The sequence below is a fragment of the Pleurodeles waltl genome, unplaced genomic scaffold, assembly GCF_031143425.1.
Source record: "Pleurodeles waltl isolate 20211129_DDA unplaced genomic scaffold, aPleWal1.hap1.20221129 scaffold_73, whole genome shotgun sequence".
In the NCBI taxonomy this organism is placed as follows: domain Eukaryota; kingdom Metazoa; phylum Chordata; class Amphibia; order Caudata; family Salamandridae; genus Pleurodeles; species Pleurodeles waltl.
The window spans coordinates 202249-227492 of record NW_027150394.1 but is presented as its reverse complement, the minus strand read 5'-3'; the positions used below and the strand labels follow the sequence as shown (position 1 = coordinate 227492).

General features: G+C 49.4%; 1 protein-coding gene across 2 annotated transcripts in view; it reads left to right on the top strand.

Annotated features, from left to right (window-relative positions):
* LOC138281241 (E3 ubiquitin-protein ligase TRIM39-like) overlaps positions 1–25244 on the top strand; it is a 107944-nt gene that overhangs the window by 21372 nt on the left and 61328 nt on the right. For both annotated transcript variants that reach the window (XM_069219564.1, XM_069219562.1), the window contains exons 3-4: positions 7706–7936; positions 25087–25109. In XM_069219564.1, coding sequence (XP_069075665.1) covers positions 7706–7936; positions 25087–25109 — 254 coding nt within the window. The remainder of the gene's footprint in view (positions 1–7705; positions 7937–25086; positions 25110–25244) is intronic.

The following is a 25244-nucleotide window of genomic DNA, read 5'->3' as shown; positions in this document are numbered from 1 at the left end:
TGGACGTTATTTCACTCAGGCTGCAGTGGCAGGCCTGTGTAAGAATTGTCAGAGCTCCCTATGGGTGGCAAAAGAAATGCTGCAGCCAATAGGGATCTCCTGGAACCCCAATACCCTGGGTACCTCAGTACCATATACTAGGGAATTATAAGGGTGTTCCAGTAAGCCAATGTAAATTGGTAAAATTGGTCACTAGCCTGTTAGTGACAATTTGAAAGAAATGAGAGAGCATAACCACTGAGGTTCTGGTTAGCAGAGCCTCAGTGAGACAGTTAGGCACCACACAGGGAACACATACATATAGGCCACAAACTTATGAGCACTGGGGTCCTGATTAGCAGGGTCCCAGTGACACATAACAAACATACTGAAAACATAGGGTTTTCACTAAGGCACTGGGCCCTGGCTAGCAGGATCCCAGTGAGACAGTGAAAACACCCTGACATACACTCACAAACAGGCCAAAAGTGGGGGTAACAAGGCTAGAAAGAGGCTACTTTCTCACACAACCCCCCCCCCCCCATACAAAGGACAATAAGGCTAACCTTGGCCAGTTGGGACTTTATTGTCTAAGTGGTAATAAGTAGAGAGTAGCTCTGCAATAGACTGGTTACTCCCTTTATCATCCACTATATGGTTACTTCCCTGTGGGGATGTAACCACCCTGTTTGAAGTTGTTTAGCTAAGCAACAATGTGAAGATGTATTTTCAGAGTTTCTATCAGTAAGTTTTAGTTTAGAGCAGTGGGAATTGTCCACTGAACCTATTTGTAGTGATGGAAATGCCAGACAGGGATGCTGTCTCAGAAAAGCCATAGCTGGGCAAAAACGTTGTCCATATGGCTGGAAGAGAGAACAGGGATGCTGTTTCTCTTGAGTTGGAGCAGGGCAGGGATGCTGTCCTATGAGCTCCACACTAGGGCAGGGATGCTGTCCTAAGTGTTGTGAGGCAGTGCAGGGTTTTTGCACTAAAGTTTCTCTGGGAGGGTTGGAGGGATGCTCCATGTTAACTAAAATGGTGCTCTTTTTCTCACCAATGTTAGTTATCCCACAGAGAGGTACTTCTACCTCAGGGAGTCCAGCTTTGCCAACTGATGATTCCCTTGGAACAGGTGCCACCCCAGGAGAGGTTTCTTCCACCACAGGAATGGTATCCTGAATGGTAGGGTGGTTAGGGGATACTGTGATACTCTTCTTACCTGTTGATGGAGAGGGATCCTGAGTTTTCAGGCCTTCTCTCCTTTGCTTTTTCATTTCAGTAGAAATGAGAGGGAACAATTCCTCAGGGATGCCCAGCATGGCTGCATGGGCATAAAACTCTACAGCAGCCCAACCTGAGGCCTCTAGGTCATTACCTAAGAGACAGTCTACAGGTAAGCTAGGTGATACCACCACCTGCTTAGGGCCAGTAACTCCACCCCAACTAAACTGAATTATAGCTAAGGGAAGAAACTTAGTGGAGTTATGGACATCAATAATCTTATACTGTTGTCCAATGATGTGTTGTTCAGGATGCACTAGGTTTTCAGTCACCAAAGTGATACTGGCACCTGTGTCCCTGTAGGCCAAGGCCTCAACACCATTTATTGAAACTGTCTGCCTGTACTTATCCATTGTAAGGGGACAAGCAGCCAGTGTGGCAAGGCCAATGCCACTAGGTGTGACAGAAACTGTCTTGGGACTGACTACCCCAGTTTCTACTATGGACCCATAAGTGAACCCAACTACACCCTTAACTTGACTGTTGCCAGCAGTCCCACCACTAGTACCACTAATGCTAGGGGCACTAGAGCTGTATGTATTAGTGGTGGTAGGCTCAGGGGGTTTACCTGGACAGGACTTATCCCCTGGCCTATGGCCTCTGTTTTTACACACAAAGCACCAAGGCTTTTTAATGTGTGTGGGTTGAGAAGAAGAGGAAGAATTTGTTTTATCCCCACCCTCTGAGGAGTGTTTAAGATTTGAAGAAGGATCCTTGGTTTTACCCTTATCCCCATGCTTATCTTGAGATTTTTCACCATCTTTCTTCTTATTGCCATCTTTGTCACCCCCTGTATGAACTTTTCTGTTCACCCTTGTTCTGACCCATTTGTCTGCCTTCTTTCCCAATTCTTGGGGAGAGGTCAGATCCGAGTCCACCAAGTACTGGTGCAACAAATCAGTCACACAATTATTAAGAATATGCTCTCTCAGGATCAAGTTATACAGGCTGTCATAATCAGTAACTTTACTGCCATGTAACCACCCCTCCAAGGCCTTCACTGAATGGTCAATGAAATCAACCCAGTCTTGTGAAGACTCCTTTTTGGTCTCTCTGAACTTTATCCTGTATTGTTCAGTGGTTAAGCCATAACCATCCAGGAGTGCATTCTTAAGAACTGTAAAATTATTGGCATCACTTTCTTTCACAGTAAGGAGCCTATCCCTACCTTTTCCACTAAATGATAGCCATAGGATAGCAGCCCACTGCCTTTGAGGGACATCCTGTACAACACAGGCCCTCTCAAGTGCAGCAAACCACTTGTTAATGTCATCCCCCTCCTTATAAGGGGGAACTATCTTGTGCAGATTCCTTGAATCATGCTCTCATGCAGGATGACTATGGGGAATACTGCTGCTGCCACCATGGGTTTCTAAACCCAATTTCTGTCTTTCCTTCTCTACTTCTAAGGTCTGTCTTTCCAAATCCAGCTGTTGCTTCTTGAGCTTCAGTCTGGTTTGTTCCACTCTCAATCTATTGAGCTCCCTTTCTAACAATCTGTCTTCAGGGTGGGTGGGAGGGACATTCCTAGACACAGAGGTATGATGGGAATGAACAGAAGGAGACCTGTCCCTTACAGAGGGCACCCTAACAGCTTGGCTGACAGTGTAATGTGAGAGCACATCATCTGTATGATGTGACTCCACCTCAGTACCAACTATGCTAGACTGTCTTGTAATGGGAAGGCTAAGAAGTTTCTTTCCTGAACCTTTACCTGGGGGAGTCCCTGGATCAGATTGGGAACCATTAGCTACTTTTTCAACAGATGGGGCACTTTTAGCCTTATCTTGTTCTCTAAGCATGTTAAGTAACAGTTCCAAGGAAGGATTCTTCCCTACACTCAAACCTCTCTCTATGCAGAGACTCCTTGCTCCTTTCCAGCTAAGGTGATCAAATGCAATCTTAGACAGGTCAACATTTTGGCCTGTGCCAGACATTTTTAGAGAGAGTTAGAGTGATAGAAAAAGAGAAAATAGTTTTCAGAACTTTTTTAGAAAGACAGAAAAAAAACTTTTTACACTTTTAAGAACTTTTTGAAAGTTTAGAAGTACTTTTCAGCACTTTAGAAAAGAGTGAAAAGAGGAAATGCAAAACTTTTTAGCTATGTGTACACACACTGAACTTGTTTTGTATATTTTTCTCTTATGAAAAGTACAATGACAACAGTGGTAAGTAGTCTCAAAGCACTTATCCCACCGCTGCACAACCAATGTAGGAGGCTGGACTGGCTTGTAGTGAGTACCAAGGGGTACTTGCACCTTGCACCAGGCCTAGTTATCCCTTATTAGTGTATAGGGTGTCTAGCAGCTTAGGCTGATAGATAATGGTAGCTTAGCAGAGCAGCTTAGGCTGAACTAGGAGACGTGTGAAGCTACTACAGTACCACAAGTGTCACTTGCACAATATCATAAGAAAACACAATACACAGTTATACTAAAAATAAAGGTACTTTATTTTTATGACAATATGCCAAAGTATCTTAGAATGTACCCTCAGCAAGAGGATAGCAAATATACACAAGTTATATGTACACAATACCAAAAATATGCAGTATAGTCTTAGAAAACAGTGCAAACAATGTATAGTTACAATAGGATGCAATGGGGACACATAAGGATAGGGGCAACACAAACCATATACTCCAAAAGTGGAATGCGAACCACGAATGGACCCCAAACCTATGTGACCTTGTAGAGGGTCGCTGGGACTATTAGAAAATAGTGAGAGTTAGAAAAATAGCCCTCCCCAACACCCTGAAAAGTGAGTGCAAAGTGCACTGAAGTTCCCCAAAAGACAAAGAAGTCGTGATAGAGGAGTAATGCAGGAAAGACACAAACCAACAATGCAACACCGGTGGATTTCCAATCTAGGGTACCTGTGGAACAAGGGGACCAAGTCCAAAAGTCACAAGCAAGTCGAAGATGGGCAAATGCCCAGGAAATGCCAGCTGTGGGTGCAAAGAAGCTTCTACTGGACAGAAGAAGCTGAGGTTTCTGCAGGAACGAAAAGGGCTAGAGACTTCCCCTTTGGTGGACGGATCCCTCTTGCCGTGGAGAGTTGTGCAGAAGTATTTTCCCGCCGAAAGAACGCCAACAAGCCTTGCTAGCTGCAAATCGTGCGGTTAGCGTTTTTGGATGCTGTTGTGGCCCAGGAGGGACCAGGAGGTCGCAAATTGGACCAGGAGATAGAGGGGACGTCGAGCAAGACAAGGAGCTCTCTTAGCAGCAGGTAGCACCCGGAGAAGTGCCAGAAACAGGCACTACGAGGATGAGTGAAATGGTGCTCGCCAAAGTTGCACAAAGGAGTCCCACGTCGCCGGAGACCAACTTAGAAAGTCGTGCAATGCAGGTTAGAGTGCTGTGGACCCAGGCTTGGCTCTGCACAAAGGATTTCTGCCGGAAGTGCACGGAAGCCGGAGTAGTTGCAAAAGACGCAGTTTCCAACAATGCAGTCTGGCGTGGGGAGGCAAGGACTTACCTCCACCAAACTTGGACTGAAGAGTCACTGGACTGTGGGAGTCACTTGGACAGAGTTGCTGGATTCAAGGGACCTCGCTCGTCATGCTGAAAGGAGACCCAAGGGACCAGTAATGCAGCTTTTTGGTGCCTGCGGTAGCAGGGGGAAGATTCCGTCGACCCACAGGAGATTTCTTCGAAGCTTCTAGTGCAGAGAGGAGGCAGACTACCCCCACAGCATGCACCACCAGGAAAACAGTCGAGAAGGCGGCGGGATCAGCGTTACAGAGTTGCAGTAGTTGTCTTTGCTACTATGTTGCAGTTTTGCAGGCTTCCAGCGCGGTCAGCAGTCGATTCCTTGGCAGAAGGTGAAGAGAGAGATGCAGAGGAACTCTGATGAGCTCTTGCATTCGTTATCTAAAGTTTCCCCAGAGACAGAGACCCTAAATAGCCAGAAAAGAGGGTTTGGCTACCTAGGAGAGAGGATAGGCTAGCAACACCTGGAGGAGCCTATCAGAAGGAGTCTCTGACGTCACCTGGTGGCACTGGCCACTCAGAGCAGTCCAGTGTGCCAGCAGCACCTCTGTTTCCAAGATGGCAGAGGTCTGGAGCACACTGGAGGAGCTCTGGACACCTCCCAGGGGAGGTGCAGGTCAGGGGAGTGGTCACTCCCCTTTCCTTTGTCCAGTTTCACGCCAGAGCAGGGCTAAGGGGTCCCTTGAACCGGTGTAGACTGGCTTATGCAGAATTGGGCACATCTGTGCCCAAGAAAGCATTTCCAGAGGCTGGGGGAGGCTACTCCTCCCCTGCCTTCACACCATTTTCCAAAGGGAGAGGGTGTAACACCCTCTCTCAGAGGAAGTCCTTTGTTCTGCCATCCTGGGACAAGCCTGGCTTGACCCCAGGAGGGCAGAAACCTGTCTGAGGGGTTGGCAGCAGCAGCAGCTGCAGTGAAACCCCAGGAAAGGCAGTTTGGCAGTGCCAGGGTCTGTGCTACAGACCACTGGGATCATGGAATTGTGCCAACAATGCCAGGATGGCATAGAGGGGGCAATTCCATAATCTTAGACATGTTACATGGCCATATTCGGAGTTACCATTGTGAAGCTACATATAGGTAGTGACCTATATGTAGTGCACGCGTGTAATGGTGTCCCCGCACTCACAAAGTTCAGGGAATTGGCCCTGAACAATGTGGGGGCACCTTGGCTAGTGCCAGGGTGCCCTCACACTAAGTAACTTTGCACCTAACCTTTACCAGGTAAAGGTTAGACATATAGGTGACTTATAAGTTAATTAAGTGCAGTGTAAAATGGCTGTGAAATAACGTGGACGTTATTTCACTCAGGCTGCAGTGGCAGGCCTGTGTAAGAATTGTCAGAGCTCCCTATGGGTGGCAAAAGAAATGCTGCAGCCCATAGGGATCTCCTGGAACCCCAATACCCTGGGTACCTCAGTACCATATACTAGGGAATTATAAGGGTGTTCCAGTAAGCCAATGTAAATTGGTAAAATTGGTCACTAGCCTGTTAGTGACAATTTGAAAGAAATGAGAGAGCATAACCACTGAGGTTCTGGTTAGCAGAGCCTCAGTGAGACAGTTAGGCACCACACAGGGAACACATACATATAGGCCACAAACTTATGAGCACTGGGGTCCTGACTAGCAGGGTCCCAGTGACACATAACAAACATACTGAAAACATAGGGTTTTCACTATGAGCACTGGGCCCTGGCTAGCAGGATCCCAGTGAGACAGTGAAAACACCCTGACATACACTCACAAACAGGCCAAAAGTGGGGGTAACAAGGCTAGAAAGAGGCTACTTTCTCACAGAGGCACACCGACATCCACTGACATCCACCACACACAACTTCACTCACACTTCATGGAGGCACACCGACATCCACTGACCCACCACACACAACTTCACTCACACTTCATGGAGGCACACCGACATCCACTGACATCCACCACATACAACTTCACTCACACTTCATGAAGGCACACCGACATCCACCGACATCCACCACCACCGTAGTAATACTTCCCTTCATTGTACTGAACTTCTGCTGCCACATTAACGTCCTCCAGAACTGCTCTCCCCATTTCACATCAGCGCACGTGTGCTGGTCTGTCACTGTGTCTGTTCTGCTTGCAGGTGAGGTTCCCATCACGTCTAATTCTCATTTTGAATTAAGAAGGAGCTCCTGTTAGAGTCACCCTAGGTAACTACCCAAGAGTGGAACTGAAATCATTTGGGGAAATCCTGTTTTTAGTAAATACTTCTTTTATCTAGCTAGTTAGTAGAGTCACTCATGTTGCATTGTAGCTACTTTTATACAGTAAAATAATACAGAAGATGACTGAAGGGCAGTTTGCGCCCCACGGGGTGTGGCAAGGATGCACCATCTGTCCTCCCATTGATTGGAACCTATGCTTTAGTTCTGTGATTAGTCATAGCTGGAAAGAGTGTGGAGTAGCCAATCAGAGGATCCTGCCAGAGTGCAGGGGGAGCACAATCTCTGTCTGATACCTGGCACCTGTATTCGGATAGGCCGTGCGCATGAGGCAATTTAGGGCTTGATTTAGATATTGGCAGATGAGTTACTCTGTCATAACGGTGATGGACATCCCTTCCACTGAAATCTAAATTCCATAGGATATAAATATATATATATTTAGATGTCAGCGGATGGGATATCGGTCACCGTTGTGACAGAGTAACTTAATCGCCAATATCGAAATTAGGCCTTTAATCCTCGATTCACCATGATCTAATGGCGGCCTCCAGTGGAAGATGTGATTGTGTTAACAGAACTCAATTTCATATTTGAAAGTGGTTCCTCAATTAATATAAATGAACCTAAACAATATACCAATTTGGTGTCATTCTGGTATATAGCAGTGGCCCGTCTTGTATGGGTCTCTCAAATCTTTGTGCATCAAACAGCGGAATATACAACTAATCTATCCTTCCTGCTGACAGATCAAGCTGGTGACTGGGAGGCAGAGACTTGTGGCTGAATTTCAGCGACTTTATCAGCGACTGAAAGTACAAGAACAGGACATGCTGAAGAGACTGGCAGTGATGGACAGGAAAATCACCATGTCCGAGAACGCAAAGGTGGCTGAACTATCAGGTCAAATATCACCTCTCGATGCCCTGATCAAGGAGATACAGGCCAAGTGTCATCAGTCAGCAGAGAGCTTCCTGCAGGTGAGGGAGCAAAATGTGTGAGGCTTGTGCTGTTCACTGTGCAATCTGAGATCATGTCTGGAGTATTGTACGTGTTTTGTCATCAATAATGTATGAACAGCACACAGGGGCAGATTTACTAATATCTTAAGCAACACAGTAAGGTAACTTGGTGCAATGCATTGCTTTCCAAAGAAGAGCAGAAGTGTGCCATATCTGCTCTCTTCTAGTTCTGCTGCACTGTGTGTTACCTAACGCCACCCCTGCACTGCAGTGCAACACGCGGAAAGAGGAGGTAACGTGGAGACGTGATGATATTTCCCCTCATTACGCGTCTGTCATGTAGATGCACCATTTTGGCTCAAAACCTGGTTTACAAATCTTTGTAAATCTGTGTGTGCGTTACAATACATGGGTGGATGCATGGGAACATCCGTGTAACGCTTCCCTGACACAAAGTAGCACAAGGCAAAACTATGTGCTGCGGGGCATTACTTTGTATTTACTAAACCAAGCACTGCCACATGAATCAAGTTTACATGGCTTAGTAAATGCCAAAATAGATTTTGTGTTGGGGTGCACCACAAGTGACGCAACCCCATGCAAAATCTCAGTAACTCTGGGCCTTACTATCTAAACCCCTAGGGCCAGATTTATTAGAAAATGATGGTGCACGGGCCGCACTGAATTTGGTAGCACCGCGCAACATCATTTTCAAAACGCAGGGATGCTTTGTATTTACAAGAATACGGCGCACCCCTGTGTTTCCCTCTGCGCTGGTGCTAAACTTGCTGCCAAGTGCCAACAGAGCCACCTTGTGCCATGGTGCAAGCATGGCTGCGTTGAGGGGGAGATTGTTTTTTTGCAGCAAGGGACACCTTCCAGCACAAAAATGATCTTATACGGTGATTTGCTCTTTCTATTTACGCTTCAGAATGCAGCACGCATAGAAAGAGCAAAATATGAGGAGAAATGAACGCACTTCTCATCGTTGTGCCACTCTAACACCACCCCTGGGGTGGCAGTAGATTTTGGTGCTGCCTCAGGTTTACGAAAACTAGTAAATCTGAGGCAGCGTCAAAATGCAATGAGTGAAGCTGTGGCACGCCCACAGCAACACCCGTTGCACGCACCTTCCACGCAAAGTGCTGTGTGTGAAGGGGCCGTATTTACAAGATGGAGTTAAGCCGCAGAAGGTGGTTTAACACCGCCTTGTAAATAGGGTGCAGGGCATTGTGCCACTGGAGTGTCACTTTTTGTGGTGATTGGGCCTTGTAAATCTGGCCAGTAGTACTTATTGCATCTGTTCTACGCTTTGAACACAGCACAACATGTCAGCATCTCCTGCTTACACATTCCACTCTTACTCTCAGGATCCAGCTTTCTCTACAGTTAATCATTGAATGTATCTTGGCTTTGAAACTGAACATCGCTCTGCTGACTCTTTGCTGAGATTGTGCTGTACAGTCATTGCATAGATACACACATATATACACTCCACAATGCATTCAGTGGACAAAATGCTCTACTGATTTTTGGTTCCACGCCATGTGGAGCTCACTGTATCCAGACCGGTGCCCATGTTGCTATGAGCATGTAAGTCCTGTGGGAGGAACACTACAGGCAAACCCAGAGTACATGTTCCGACGATCCCCGCGTGCTACACGCCACACAGAGACCCACACGTGTCCAAGCGTCCAAGCAATGGAAAACCTATGTCTGATGCTTTTGGTCAACAAGACCTTCATTCAGAAGAGGACTTTGCCCCATCGTAGCGCTTTTCTTTATGCAAACTCAAGAAGCATGAAGCCCTTCTCTGGATGGGCATTGAGCTCTGTTATTCCCCTAGGGATGCTGGCGCTCCACACCTGAGCCCTGTCAACAAATCAGTAGATTCAGTATTATGTGAAGCATGTTAGGCTACACAAAGAGTTCAAAACATTCTAGTATTAAACCATGAAGGCTTATTAAAAGTGAATGGTTTACAGAAGGCTAAAAATCAGGTTAGCAGCGATTTATAACCAGGATATAAATACTTAAATTATTAGGCAATCAAAATTAGATTAAATCTTACTAAGCAGAGGACAAACCAGCATGAAGTCACCTCAAAAGGGAAAAGGTCAGTCCTCTCATCCAGAGAGAGCTTAGATCTCCTGCTCTGTTCTGCTCTATTCTCCTATCTGCTGTAAAATTACACAAGAACTAGCACTCAGTTCTCACAAGACTGACCAATCAAGCTGAAGCAAAACAATAAAATTACATATTTGTTAGGTGCTCAAGATTGTTCAAAATACAAGCGTCTGTCTGCGTCCTTCAGTGGCGCACTATCTGTATCAGGATAGGATAAATGAACGAGCCTGCACACTGCGGATGTATCTTAAATGCGCTATCCATTAAATCATTCCACTATAATCACAAAGGAAATAAATAATTTCTCCACATGGGAAAGGAGGAAAACCAACATTGTGCTCTTCAATTAGACCCCGGCTTGTTTAGAAATATAGGCCCAGATTACGAGTTCGGCGGATGGGAACACCCGTCCGCCAAACTCCCGACAGGGTGGCCGCCACTGTAGTGGCGACCTCCCCGCCAGACCCATTGTGACTTTACCGCTGGCTGATCGGTGAAAACCACTGTTTCCGCCTGTCAGCCCAGTAGCCGGCGGTAATGCTGCCACCCATAGGTGGCACAGCAGACAGTGCGCATTACGAGGGTGCTGGACAGGGGGCCACAGGGCACAGCAGACAGTGTGTATTACGAGGGTGCTGGATAGGGGGCCACAGGGCACAGCAGACAGTGCGCATTACGAGGATGCTGGGCAGGGGGCCACAGGGCACAGCAGACAGTGCGCATTACGAGGATGCTGGGCAGGGGGCCACAGGGCACAGCAGACAGTGCGCATTACGAGGATGCTGGGCAGGGGGCCACAGGGCACAGCAGACAGTGCGCATTACGAGGGGGCTGGGCAGGGGGCCACAGGGCACAGCAGACAGTGCGCATTACGAGGGGGCTGGGCAGGGGGCCACAGGGCACAGCAGACAGTGCGCATTACGAGGGGGCTGGGCAGGGGGCCACAGGGCACAGCAGACAGTGCGCATTACGAGGGTGCTGGGCAGGGGGCCACAGGGCACAGCAGACAGTGCGCATTACGAGGGGGCTGGGCAGGGGGCCACAGGGCACAGCAGACAGTGCGCATTACGAGGGGGCTGGGCAGGGGGCCACAGGGCACAGCAGACAGTGCGCATTACGAGGGGGCTGGGCAGGGGGCCACAGGGCACAGCAGACAGTGCGCATTACGAGGGGGCTGGGCAGGGGGCCACAGGCGTGGGCACTGCAGGACTGTGTCAAGAGGAGGGTTGTGACCCCTTCCTGGATCTTCTATTGGGATGCAATAGTGTGATCTAGGGGGGTTTATTTACAGTGTTGTTGTTTATCAGATCTACATTGGTTGTATCTGTGGTACATTTTTTGAACTTCCTGAATCCTTTTGATTAATATATTGGGTTTGAACAGTACAGAATTGTCTTATTAATTAATTGAGGACTGGATCCTATGTACACAAACTATATCTAAGCAATTCCTCTAGGAGCATTTTTAAGTGAGAAACTTTCTAAAAGTGGAATTTTCAAAATAGCAGTTTCAAATCTGACTTCACCATCAGTATGGATTTTAAATGAATATAAATGTGAACCCTTGAACCATAGTTTTATCTATTCTCAAACCATTATGCATTCTAAAGTGTTATAATGTAAACCAGTGCTTTTCTGTTGGAGAGCCAGCCTTGGGACAATGAAAAACGACTTTCGAGATTTTTCACTGTGAGGACATGTAAAACGTAAATACGCAGGTCCTATGTTTTGAATACTATGCATTCTGCCTAATGGTCTTGGAAGGCTTACTTTAGGAGTGACCTAGAAGTATTAAAAATGCAGTTTTAGGCCTGCCAAAAGGTGTTTTTGCCAGGTTGGATTAGTAATTTTAAAACTGCACTCTCAGGCTGCAGGGGCAGGCCTGAAAGCATGTGTGCACTGTCATTTTAGTGGTGGCCACAATGTGTGCTGCAGCCCAACAGTGACATTTAACGTACAGTCCATGGGCTACCATGTAGTAGGGATTTACAGCTAAGTTAAATGAGCCAATCAGGGATTAGCCAATTGCACATATACTTCAGGGGTCAAAGCACATACAGCGGGCACTGGATGTCAGCTCCCCAGTGTTCACAGTCAGTAAACCAGCACTAGATCTAGCAAAAAGCGAGGGTGATCCCAAGAAGGGAATTTTCTCACAAATAGAATGCCCAATAAACTAAGAGGAAAAAAGAAAAGAACATGTGCTCTTCCTCTAGAAAAAGACAAGAACATCCCGGTTGCACTTCCCAACTGCTGGGCCCGCGTAAACAAAATGAAATTAAAAAACAAGATAGAGAAAAGCACGGAAACACATGCACCCCTTTGGGGTGTTGATACAAGGAAAGAGTCCCTCAACGATGCACAATGAGGATACAACTTGCTCAGTCAGAACACTCTGGGACATAAATGCTCCTGGTGGGACAAGATAAGAATAGGGAATAAAGCCAAAGAAACAAGAAGGTACAACAGAGATGAGCAAAAAAGGTATCCAATCATGAGCGAGGGGCCGACTCAAAGCCCACCATATGTATATTAGAAACAGTGGCCCATATTTGTAAAAAATGGCGCACAACTGCACTGACGCAGTTGTGCGGAATTGTTTTTAACCCTGGCTAACGCGATTCCTTACAGCCATCCATGCGCCATATCTATGAAATGAAGCACCATGGCGCTAAGGAATGGTTAGCGTCACACAAAAAAGACACTAGCCGGTGGGGGATGGCGTTAGGTGAAATGGCGATAGTGGGTCAGAAATGACATTAGGCTGGTTAGCGGCAATATTTCTGCCGCTAATCAGCCTAGCATCATGTTTTGATGTAAAAGCAGCCAAAAAATGTCTCCTGTCTAAGTATGGACAGGAGACATTACCACCACCGCAATGCCCACTACAGGGGCCTAGTGTCTCCTGGGCAAGCCCTGCATACCCAGTGCCAGGCAGGGGGCCCCATGTAAGGGGCTTCCAATGGCACACCACACACAAACACTTCCCTGCAACTTACCTGGGATGGGCTCGCTCCTCCTGTAGTGTCCCTGTGGTGCGGGTGCTGGTGTTGCTGGGGCTTGGGTTGGGCAGCTTTGCGACCATTCCATGGTGTTCTGCCATGGAAATGGGCATACCTGCACTTTAACGCCTGATCTGACCCGTCATTGAATAAGGGCGCTAGGAGGGCTTAGCGTCATTATTTTGGTCTGCCTCCCACTCACACGCCGTTTCTGCGCCGGAAGTTAAATATGGGGCTGGGGGGCTAGGGTCATTTTTAGGACGGGAATGCCTACCTTCCATCTCCTTGACGCAGGATGGGTTTGCACATCCTAAAAATGGCGCTAACTCCAATATTTTGAAGCTAGAAGGGTCTAGCATCAAAATATAAAAATGGAGCTACGTTAGCTGTGCTTTAGGGCCAAAATAAATGCCACTGAGGCGATGCTAAGCTTCCATAAGTATGGGTCAATAGGTCTGGTTAACAGACAGCTGAAGCTGTGTGTAACCAAGACCTAAATAAGACAAGTGCACAGGCTAGAGAGTACAGTGATACAGATTCTGAGTATGTGAAAACTTAAAAAGTGACTGCCTAAGAGAGTTCAGAGACAAGGCTTGTGACAGACACAGGACCGAGACTGCAGGGGCAGATGATGTAACTGACCACAAGAATGAAGGGAATGAAGATGTGGCAGCCTACGGGTGCAGGAGCAGGGAATTACATGTTCAAAGGGAACACAGGTGCAAAGAATGTGACTGCAAGAGAGCACAGCTATAATGGAAGTGACAGACTGAGAGAGCACAGAGGATGTGACATCCTGAGAGAGCACAGAGGATGCGATAACCTGAGAGAGCACAGAGGATGTGATAACCTGAGAGAGCACAGAGGATGTGACATCCTGAGAGAGCACAGAGGATGCGATAACCTGAGAGAGCACAGAGGATGTGATAACCTGAGAGAGCACAGAGGATGTGACATCCTGAGAGAGCACAGAGGATGCGATAATCTGAGAGAGCACAGAGGATGTGATAACCTGAGAGAGCACAGGGGATGTGACATCCTGAGAGAGCACAGAGGATGCGATAACCTGAGAGAGCACAGAGGATGTGATAACCTGAGAGAGCACAGAGGATGTGACATCCTGAGAGAGCACAGAGGATGTGATAATCTGAGAGAGCACAGAGGATGTGATAACCTGAGAGAGCACAGAGGATGTGACATCCCGAGAGAGCACAGAGGATGTGATAACCTCAGAGAGCACAGAGGATGTGACATCCTGAGAGAGCACAGAGGATGTGACATCTTGAGAGAGCACAGAGGATGTGACATCTGAGATGAGAGAGCTTCGAGGATGTGATAACCTGAGAGAGCACAGAGGATGTGGTAACCTGAGAGAGCTTCGAGGATGTGATAACCTGAAAGAGCACAGAGGATGTGACAACCTGAGAGACACAGAGGATGTGACATCCTGAGAGAGCACAGAGGATGTGATAACCTGATAGAGCACAGAGGATGTGACAACCTGAGAGACACAGAGGATGTGACATCCTGAGAGAGCACAGAGGATGTGACATCTTGAGAGAGCACAGAGGATGTGACATCTGAGATGAGAGAGCACAGAGGATGTGATAACCTGAGAGAGCACAGAGGATGTGATAACCTGAGAGAGCACAGAGGATGTGACATCTTGAGAGAGCACAGAGGATGTGACATCTGAGATGAGAGAGCACAGAGGATGTGATAACCTGAGAGAGCACGGAGGATGTGATAACCTGAGAGAGCACAGAGGATGTGACATCCTGAGAGAGCACAGAAGATGTGACATCCTGAGAGAGCACAGAGGATGTGATAACCTGAGAGAGCACAGAGGATGTGACATCCTGAGAGAGCACAGAGGATGTGACAACCTGAGAGAGCACAGAGGATGTGATAACCTGAAAGTGGAGGGAATGTGAAAGCTTGAGAGAGTGCAGTGTGCAATACGTGTTACAGTCCCGGGGGTGCATTGTGTGAAACCACGAGCGACTGCAAAGAATGTTAATGCACGAAACAGCGCAGAGCGAGTCCTCCTTGGGTGGACAGAGTGTATCCGTAGCATGCGTCATACTCGCTCCCTTCTAGGGGCAGATACCCCGGATGCAGGTTCTCCAAGCTCAGGCCACAGCAGCCAGCAATGGAGGCCACCGCCCAGAGTCCTTGCAAGTGTGTTGGGCCCTGGCGTCAGTGCTTAATTTGTAAAATAATGAGTGCCGGTGCCTAAAGCACTGCTCACTGTCATTCAGGGCGCTGAATACCAACACTGCATAGCCTTGAATCCACCTGGGGCCGCTTTCATCCACTGCCTGACACCTCCTTACCCTCTATCTCACTCTTGCAGGTTCCTGCTTCCTCCTTTTCTGACAGTTTTTCATGTTTCGCTTCCTCCGTCTCTTCCCGTTTGTGTGTTTTTTGCTCTCTAGCTCTTGGGAAATGTCTGATGAGGAAAAATAAGTGCTGGTCCTCACAAATGAGTGCTGGTGGCCCCCACCGGCAACCAGTGGGTTAAATTAAGCACAGCCGTGCATGGATTCAGACCACTGGCTGTCAACAAACCTGCTTGAGATGTGGGTTGGGCCACAGGGTTAAAGGTCATGGTTCACCTTAGGCCACTCTCTAGAGTGGCTCATTCTCCCTCAGGCACAGTTCCTCCGATACAGCTGTACATTTCGTTCTGGCACACCTCTGCTAGGCACTCTTGTTGATGGAGTTTCCAACTAGAACGGTTTGTACACAAACTGCTCCCACGCTCTTCCGACATGCAGATCACTGTCCTCAGTCTTCCTTTTCTGGCAGACCCACACACTGCAGGGGAGAGGGTCAAGCTGCTTCTGCCTTTCCTTGGAAGGTCACAACCACTGCAGGGGGGACAGGTCCTTCCATCTCTCAACAGGCAGGTTGGCTTCTAGGCACTTCATGTCAGAGGAACAGCTTCTTCTTTTCAGGGAAGACATCAGGTGATACTCTCTCACCTCTGGGATGCTGGCTGTCAGGCAAACATGGCTCTGGTTACACATAATCAATCAATCAATCAAAAAATTTGTAAAGCGCGCTACTCACCCAGAGGGTCTCAAGGCGCTGGGGGACGGGGGACCGCTACTGCTCGAACAGCCAGGTCTTGAGTTGCTTCCTGAAGGAGAGGTGGTCTTGGGTCAGACGGAGGTGGATGGGGAGGGAGTTCCAAGTCTTGGCTGCCAGGTAGGAGAAGGATCTTCCTCCCATGGTGGCTTTTCTAATGCGTGGAACGGCGGCGAGGGCGTGGCTGGTCGATCGTAACTGGCGGGTGGGAGTGTAGAACGTCAGGCGGTTGTTGAGGTACCTGGGGCCCAGGTCGTGGAGGCCCTTGTGTGCGTGGGTGAGGAGACGGAACGTGATTCTCTTGCTGACGGGGAGCCAGTGCAGGTCTCTCAGGTGTCCGGAGATGTGGCTGTGTCGGGGGATGTCGAGGATGAGGCGTGCGGAGGCGTTCTGGATGCGTTGGAGTCTTTTCTGTAGTTTGGCCGTGGTTCCGGTGTAGAGGGTGTTTCCGTAGTCCAGTCGACTGGTGACGAGTGCCTGGGTGACCGTCTTCCTGGTTTCGGTGGGGATCCAACGGAAGATCTTTTGGAGCATGCGTAGGATGTTGAAGCATGATGATGAGACGGCGTTGACTTGTCTGGTCATCGACAGGGAGGAGTCCAGGATGAAGCCCAGGTTGCGTGCGTGGTCCGTTGGTTTGGGTGCGCTGCCCAGGGCAGGGTGCCACCAGGAGTCATCCCAGGCAGAGGGTGATGATCCAAGGATGAGGACTTCCGTCTTGTCTGAGTTCAGTTTCAGGTGGCTGTTCATCATCCACTCGGCTACGTCCTTCATCCCTTCGTGCAGGTTGGTTCTGGCGGTGGCTGGGTCGTTGGTGAGGGAGAGGATCAGTTGGGTGTCATCGGCGTAGGAGATGATGTTGAGGTTGTGTTGGCGTGCGATGGCTGCGAGGGGGCTCATGTAGACGTTGAAGAGGGTGGGGCTAAGAGACGATCCTTGTGGTACGCCGCAGATGACTTCGGTGGCCTCGGATCTGAACGGGGGGAGGCGGACTCTCTGGGTTCTTCCGGCGAGGAACAAGGTGATCCACTCTAGTGCCTTCTCTTGGATTCTGATGATGCGGAGGCGCTGCACTAGGGTGTGGTGGCAGACAGTATCGAACGCTGCGGAGAGGTCCAGGAGGATGAGTGCCGCTGTTTCCCTGTTATCGAGCAGGGCTCGGATGTCGTCAGTGGCTGCGATGAGGGCAGTTTTGGTGCTGTGGTTGGCTCGGAAGCCGGACTGCGAGTGGTCGAGGGATCCATTAGTCTCGAGGAAGGCGGCTAGCTGTCTGTTGATGGTCTTCTCAATGACTTTGGCGGGAAACGGGAGGAGCGAGATGGGGCGGTAGTTCTTGAGGTCGGTGGGGTAAGCTGAAGGTTTCTTCAGGAGGGCCCTGAGTTCGGCATGCTTCCAGCTCTCCGGGAAGGTGGCGGTGTTGAAGGAGCAGTTGATGATGTCCGGGAGATGGGGTGCGATGATGGAGTCGGCCTTGTTAAAGATGTGGTGGGGGCATGGGTCGGTTGGTGATCCGGAATGGATGGTGTTCATCGTATGTATGGTGTCTTTGGTGCTGACCGGGGTCCAGGCGCGGAGGGTGGTGTTGGGGGGCGTCGGTTTGGTGGTTGGGTGCGTGGTCTGTGTGCCGAAGCTCTTGTGTATGTCGGCGATCTTGCGGTGAAAGAACGAGGCGAGTGAGTCGCAGAGGTCTTGTGAGGGAGTGTAGTCGTTGTTTCCGGCGCTGGGGTTGGAGAGCTCTTTGACGATGTTGAAGAGTTCCTTGCTGTTGTATGCATTGTCGTCTAGTCGTTCTTTGAATGCTGTCTTCTTGGTGGTGTGGATCAGCTGGTGGTGTTTGCGGGAGGCATGCTTGAGGGCGGTCATGTTGTCTGTAGTCAGGTTTTTTCGCCAGGCTTTCTCTAGAGTGCAGCAATTCTTCTTGGAGTTCTTGAGGTCGATGTTGAACCAGGAGGCTTTCTTGCTGTTGTGCCTGATGGGATGGGATTTCAGAGGTGCGAGGTTGTCGGCGCTGTTGGTGATCCACTGTGTGAGGTTGTTGGCTGCTTGGTTGGGGTCCGTTGAGCTGGCGGGGGGGTTCTGGCTCAGTGATGTGGAGAGCTGGTCGGTGGTATCTTGTTCCAGCTCCTGCGGGGAGCCTGTTGTGGGTGGTGGTGAGTCGTGGTTCTTCTGAAGCTGAAGTGGACGCAGCTGTGGTCTGTCCAGTGGAGTCCGGTGGAGTGGCTGAAGGAGATGTACTTGCTGGAGGAGAAGACAGGGTCAAGCGTGTGTCCGGCGTAGTGGGTGGGGGTGTTGACCAGTTGCTTGAGTCCGAGGTTGGCGAGGTTGTCCAGCAGGGTGGTGGTGTTGTTGTCGCTGTTGTTCTCCAGGTGGAAGTTGAGGTCCCCTAGGAGGATGTAGTCAGCGGAGGGGAGGGCGTGTGAGCTGATGAAGTCTGCGATGTCTTCGTTGAACTGTGTGCGGGGTCCTGGGGGTCTGTAGATGAGGGTGCCTCTGAGTGTGGTCTTGGGGTCGGTGTGTATCTGGAAGTGGAGGTGTTCGGCGGCTGTGAGGGTGTCGTCGGAGTTGGTCGTGATGCGGATGGTGTTCTTGTTGACGATGGCGATGCCTCCTCCTGTCTGGTTGACGCGGTTCCTCCGTGTGATCTTGTACCCTTCCGGGATGGCGATGGCGATGTCGGGCGCTGAGGAGGCGTTCATCCGGGTTTCTGTGAGGAAGGCGACGTCTGGAGATGTGGTGTCGAGCAGGTTCCAGAGTTCCACGGCGTGTCTGTGGATGGAGCAGGTGTTGAGCAGGATGCACTTCAGGTGGTTGCTGCTGGTGCTTGGTTTGGCGGGTGCGGTGCGGGTTTGGACGCAGGAGAACTTGCAGGATTGGCAGGTGAAGGGCCCGTGGGTGCGTCTGGGGGTGGCTCTGCAGCAGCCGGGTCTCCGGCCGGTGTTGATTGCGATGAGAGTGGCGGCGTTGTAGGTCTTGCAGGTCGGCTGGCCTCTGAGGGGACCAGGGGGTCTGGCGCTGGGCGTGGGCCAGGCGCGGACGGGCGCAGATGGGCTTGCCTTTGGCGCGGCCTCCATATGAGTAGGAGAGGGAGGGAGGAGCAGCTGGGAGGTGGGAGCGGGGCGGCCAATGGGGTGCGAGGGGGGCGGAGCTACGGGACGCGGCGGCGGGAAAACGGGCGCCGAGGGGGAGACGCGGTGAGCAGGGAACCAGAGATTGGGGCCGCAACTTGGCAAAAAGGTGAGGAGAGCAAGCTTGAGGCAGCAAAAGGACACAGGAAAGAAGCAGCGGTCAGCGGTCACACAGGGGCTGCGTGGCGGTGAGGGGAGTGACCTGCCTGGTAAACAGAGTCAGAGGTCGCTCTCTCTACCGCTGCGCGGCCTCCATATGAGTAGGAGAGGGAGGGAGGAGCAGCTGGGAGGTGGGAGCGGGGCGGCCAATGGGGTGCGAGGGGGGCGGAGCTACGGGACGCGGCGGCGGGAAAACGGGCGGCGAGGGGGAGACGCGGTGAGCAGGGAACCAGAGATTGGGGCCGCAACTGGGCAAAAAGGTGAGGAGAGCAAGCTTGAGGCAGCAAAAGGACACAGGAAAGAAGCAGCGGTCAGCGGTCACACAGGGGCTGCGTGGCGGTGAGGGGAGCAACCTGCCTGGTAAACAGGGTCAGAGGTCGCTCTCTCTACCGCTGCACGGCCTCCATATGAGTAGGAGAGGGAGGGAGGAGCAGCTGGGAGGTGGGAGCAGGGCGGCCAATGGGGTTCGAGGGGGGCGGAGCTACGGGACGCGGCGGCGGGAAAACGGGCGGCGAGGGGGAGACGCGGTGAGCAGGGAACCAGAGATTGGGGCCGCAACTGGGCAAAAAGGTGAGGAGAGCAAGCTTGAGGCAGCAAAAGGACACAGGAAAGAAGCAGCGGTCAGCGGTCACACAGAGGCTGCGTGGCGGTCAGGGGAGCGACCTGCCTGGTAAACATAGGCCCTCTGAGTACTGTGCGGAGCATCCCTTCCTTAGTCAAAGAGAACCCTAACACTGGCACAACCAGTGGGGCACTGGCTTCCGTGTGTATACAATCAAAGCACTCGGGAATGTGGATTCTCGGAATGCACTTTGAGGAACGCTTTGGGGTGGTTCTCCTTTCTTATCCTTTCTAGGGTGCGGCCACACACAGCATTTGTTTACAGTGATATTTCTCACAGCCTAAGGTGCCCACAACAAACACGCAAAGAGGTGTGAGCTTTTTGCATTGGGCTACCTACAACTACACCAAATAGTAATCATAAAGAGGCAAAAAGGCACCTGAAGCACCCTTTGCGCTATGAACAACAGAGACTGGAGTTCCAACCTTCATCCCCACCCCCTTCCAAAGGGCAGCACTCATGAAGACGTATTTGCAGTTCCTCACAGCAAGATGACCTAATCAAATGCCTAAAGGAGCCAGGCCTCTTCTTTCCCCACTTTCGTGTCTGGGGCTCCTCCCTCCAGCTTCAGGAATGTCAGCAACTTACTTCCAATGTCTGGAAAATGCTCCCTCTCTTCTTGTGCACAGGAACAGGCCAAGGGCTTCAAAATGGAACCTGAGCCTCACTGATACACACAATGCATGTACCACACAGACCACATTCATGCACGTGCATAACATACACTTGGAACGTTAGCGCTAGAATTTGGGTTAGAGAGTAGAAGCAAAGATTTACACAAGCGCACAATAGTCAGAACTGTGGATTCACAAATCATGGTTCACTGCCACCACCGCTGTCCCATGCTAACTCCACGGCAGGGACAGTAGTTCACTGTCAGACAAGTGAGGGCGTGCTCGGTGTCTCCTGCTGGACACAGGACAGGCCCAGGGTATCACTCATTGGTAGGGACAGGCCCTTCTCCTATATGCACGCCTTAGGTCAGTGTGAGTCTAAAGCCAAAAATGTAAAAGTAGGTCACCAAATACTCGCAGCTGGGTACTCAGGGAAGGGAACACAAGTGTACACCATGCAAGGGACGTTCCTGTCCAAACAAAGCACTAACAACGAAAGTCACAGAACCCGGAGCAGGCCATAGGGTGAGCACAGGGCTCACAGGGGCCAAGAAGTATGGATTGATGTCCAAGTAGGTAGAAGTATGCCGCACCACCTCAAAGAGGAATAGCAATGGTTCTGGGCAGTACAAAGAAAGACCCACGCATATCAGTGGTTTTTCGTGGCACAAATTATACTATCCCTTGTGACATAGGCAGCAAAAATGAAGGTGCGACCACATGCCCTGAGCCATCTCTACACAACCGTTATGGGTTCCTTGTACAACTCTGCTTTGTCCAATATTATTTTTCAATTTTAGAGGCCTGGTCCTCTAACAAACACAAATTCTTTTGCAAAAGAATAGGGAACATACATAGTAGCCCCATTGGTTTGTGATGACCTGGACAGACTGCATGTTTGGTAAAGGGAACAAGAGCATCTCAACAACCTGATATAAAGTGTGTACAATGTGACAAGCAACACACTCACTTTCATGTCTAAAGCACAATCCATCTTCCAAGTAGATTTGTTCACACTTTGGTATAGGTGCATCTTTAACAACATTGCAGGGCTTTGTTACGCGTGTGTAACTACAAGCCTGTTGTGGGGTTCTCCATTTTCATAGGTGGGCATCAATGATGCGGGGTTCAGAGTGGGACTGCGGACTAAAGTGACGAGGGAGGCAGACACCCATGGAGTCGCATATCAGGACAACCTGGCAGTGGAAAGGTGTTGGATCTTGGTAGAGATGAGGCAGCAACAACAGAATGAGGAGCAGTCACAATCAAGCACAACTCAACACAATCTTTTTTTGACGCTTCAACAAGGTGGTTAGAGAGCTGAGGCATGGAGGGAGTCCTGCTTTTTGGGGGGCTAAAGCAGAGGAATAGTTTGTGAGGGGCTTCTTCTGATCACCGTGATCCTGCACTAGTACTCAAAGGTCAAATCATCTCATTCATGACAACACAATCAAAGCTGTTTTGCATCATCAGGGAGCTTCAAGGTGGGCATGGAGGTGAGCATTTATTTTATTTGTACACCTTCATTTAGGCCATTGCAAAGGTTGAGGGGTGTCTTCTTAACCATGATTTTGCAAAGAACCCACTGTCTACAATACCCAGACATACCCACGAAAGTAAGAGGGTAACGTACATATGGCTTCAATCCGTTCTGTCGATAAGTGATGCTTACCTGCTTGACCTAAATAATGCACATGGGAAAGACAACGTTGCAGTTTCTCTTTTGAAGCCTTTGCCTTTTCTTAGCTAATTCAGTGAGGAGATAGTGTAGTTCTTGCATTGGTTTAAAGTAACAGATTCAAAATGTTGGCGCTAACTCTGAACAGTACATCAATAGCGTCAGAAATTCTGCCAGCTTCTTAGTTTGCCAACTCAAATAGTCATCAAGCACCGACAGTTTCCTGAGCCATCTCCGCCGGGCTGGCAATGCCCCAAGAGATGCCAACACATGCTTGAACCTATCCAGATAGCCAGATGGTGAATCTTTTTTATTTTGTTTAGAGTTTGAAATCTTAGCCAAATCTGCCTTTTATGGGCACACATCTGCAACCACATTCAACAAGGCATCCATCGCCACACTCTGGGCCCCATCGTTCCCAGTGTTCTGTCTTGGCCAATCTCCCTTGCTGAGCAGTCGACCTCTTGTATCACTTGGCGTCACCAAATACAACAATAGGGTCACGTGAGCCCAGTCAGGTTTATACACTTTGAACATGCCTTGTAATTACTCACAGAACTAAGCAGAGTTCTTTCAAACATTGGGAAACTGTTTGTAAAACTCATTAAATTAGAAGGGATCCAGGAAACATGAACAGTGACTTTACCCTGTAAAGGAGAGTGTCCATAAATAGCAAAGGGGATCTTCATCGCCTGCATCACTAGAGTGAGGTGGAGCCTGTGCCCTCTCTTTTAGAATCCTGCTCCTAGATAGTCTCTCTATGATCCCTCGCAGTCTTTCTTAGGTGAAAGTGAAACTGCACTCACTGGTACTGCGGGACCAAATTGAAACTCAGAGAAATATCAGTCTGCAACGGCCGACAATAGCGGAGTCTGCATCTCGTCTTGCTGCACGCGCGTTTTCTACTAGCGTCCTACTGTTGGGTGCTCGTAGCACTCTAGTGGAAGTTGACTCCTTGTGCTCTGGTAGTCTCTCTCACACTGCCTCATTTCCTGGCGGATTCCCTGGCGCATTCCCCACATCAAATGCTCACAAGGTGATGGGAGAAATGACTTCAATTTGTCTAACCACTGACAATCACTCAACGATACCCTGTGTTGGGCTGATCTGCACCAATTGTGCTCATGGAAGGCTTGCGAAGGGGTCAGTGCAGCTTTGGTTCTGTGAACTAGCAATACGACATCCACGACTCTGAGCTAAAATTAAAGCCGGTTTCACGCACACCCTGGGTCACTTTGCCCCAATTGGGCAAGTTGTTGGAGGGGCAGTGGGACCACCGAAGGCTTTGGGTTTTGTCCATGTAGGCGGTGGGCAGCACCTGTTGTGAATGTGGACTGCCACCAGTAATGGAAGCGGGTTGCGACAGTGGTGGAAGTGGACAACGGATATATGTTCCCGAGGAAGATTTTGGGCACCTTCTCTATCACACCAACACATTGGTGAGCGGGCGAGTCTGGGGTGCTTTAGAAGTCCTGGTGGAGCTCTATCTGACTCTGTGTAGCACATACCTGTAGCACTTGTAAAGCAATTGTCACTCACCAACACCCTTTCTCAAGCACTAAGACAAGTATGTTTCAGAAGCAGGTGCTATGCAAGCTCTGCAGCATTCTCTAACACCCATCTCCTCGCTTGTTTCTCACTGGACACTTTTGTGACTGTTTAATCACTCTGCCCAGATTCAAGAGGGCCTAGCGCCTCCTTGTGCCACATTACCATCATTTTTGGTATGCTAATGTGGCCCGAGGCAAGAATTGCTGTGCCAAATTTACATAGTGGCGCAGTGTATGCATTGTAACCCCTTGCGTCGTGTTAGGTCTGCGCCAGGCATAATGTATGCAAGGGAGGCGTTCCCCCGTTAGGGGGGCCGAAAAAATGTCACAAAAAAATCAAAAAGATCTCTTTGCCTCATTTGTTTCAGCATTTTTAACGCCTGCTCAGAGCAGTCGTTCAGAGGAGGCTCCCATTATATTATAATGGGGCTCAATGTGCTTTGCAAGATTAGCATCAAAATGTTTGACGCTAATCCTGCAAAGCGGCGAGTTAGTGCCAAAAATGTGGATGCTAGTTCCCTAACTACTGCCATGATGCTCAGCATATTAAATACAGCGCACACATGGTGGAGTTAGAGGGGGTGCCAAGGGGCGCTGAATTGGGTGCAGCACCTCTTTTCTTAAATCTGCCCCTCTGTGTTGATATGTCCATACCGTGTCCTCTTCTTGTCTGCAGAGTGACTGTTAGCAGAAGATACAGGGTCAGGGACTGGGCGCTTGATCACAAGCTCCCCATCCCTCTGCCTTTGTATGAGAGCCCTGGGTCTGGATATATGTGACTGCATCTAATTACTCCCTTCTGCTCCCCTTCGGTCTCTTGCACTCATTAAATAACGAGTTTAAGACGTCAGTGTATATCTAATGCGAATGACCTTACTTAAAAGCCAACATCTGTTAATGTAAAAAAGCAAAAGCAAGAAACGAGGCATGCTGTAGTAACATTTTCAGACATGTTCTGCATATGTTCTGCTGTTTGATTTTATTGCAGATCATAGACACGTGTATGATACATATAGAACACCCAGAGATAAAAAAATATTTTTTGCATTTTTTAATTTCATATCACATGTATGTAATTATGGCAGTTTTCGGAGTACATATATGTAAGCCTAACAGATGCATAGGTTCAATTTAAGGTCCTTGTGTTATGCACCGGTGACTGCACTGAGGTGATATTGGTCTGTCCCTCTCTCTTGCAGGATTATCGAAGCACCTTGAGCAGGTAAACCCTTTACATTTTCACATTTTCAGTTTCTGACAACTGAACGGGTCAGGCTGCTATACTGGGAGGGGAATGGGGGGATTTCATCTTCCGGGTCAGTAATGCTTATGTTTGATTGTCTTTCGACTTTGAATG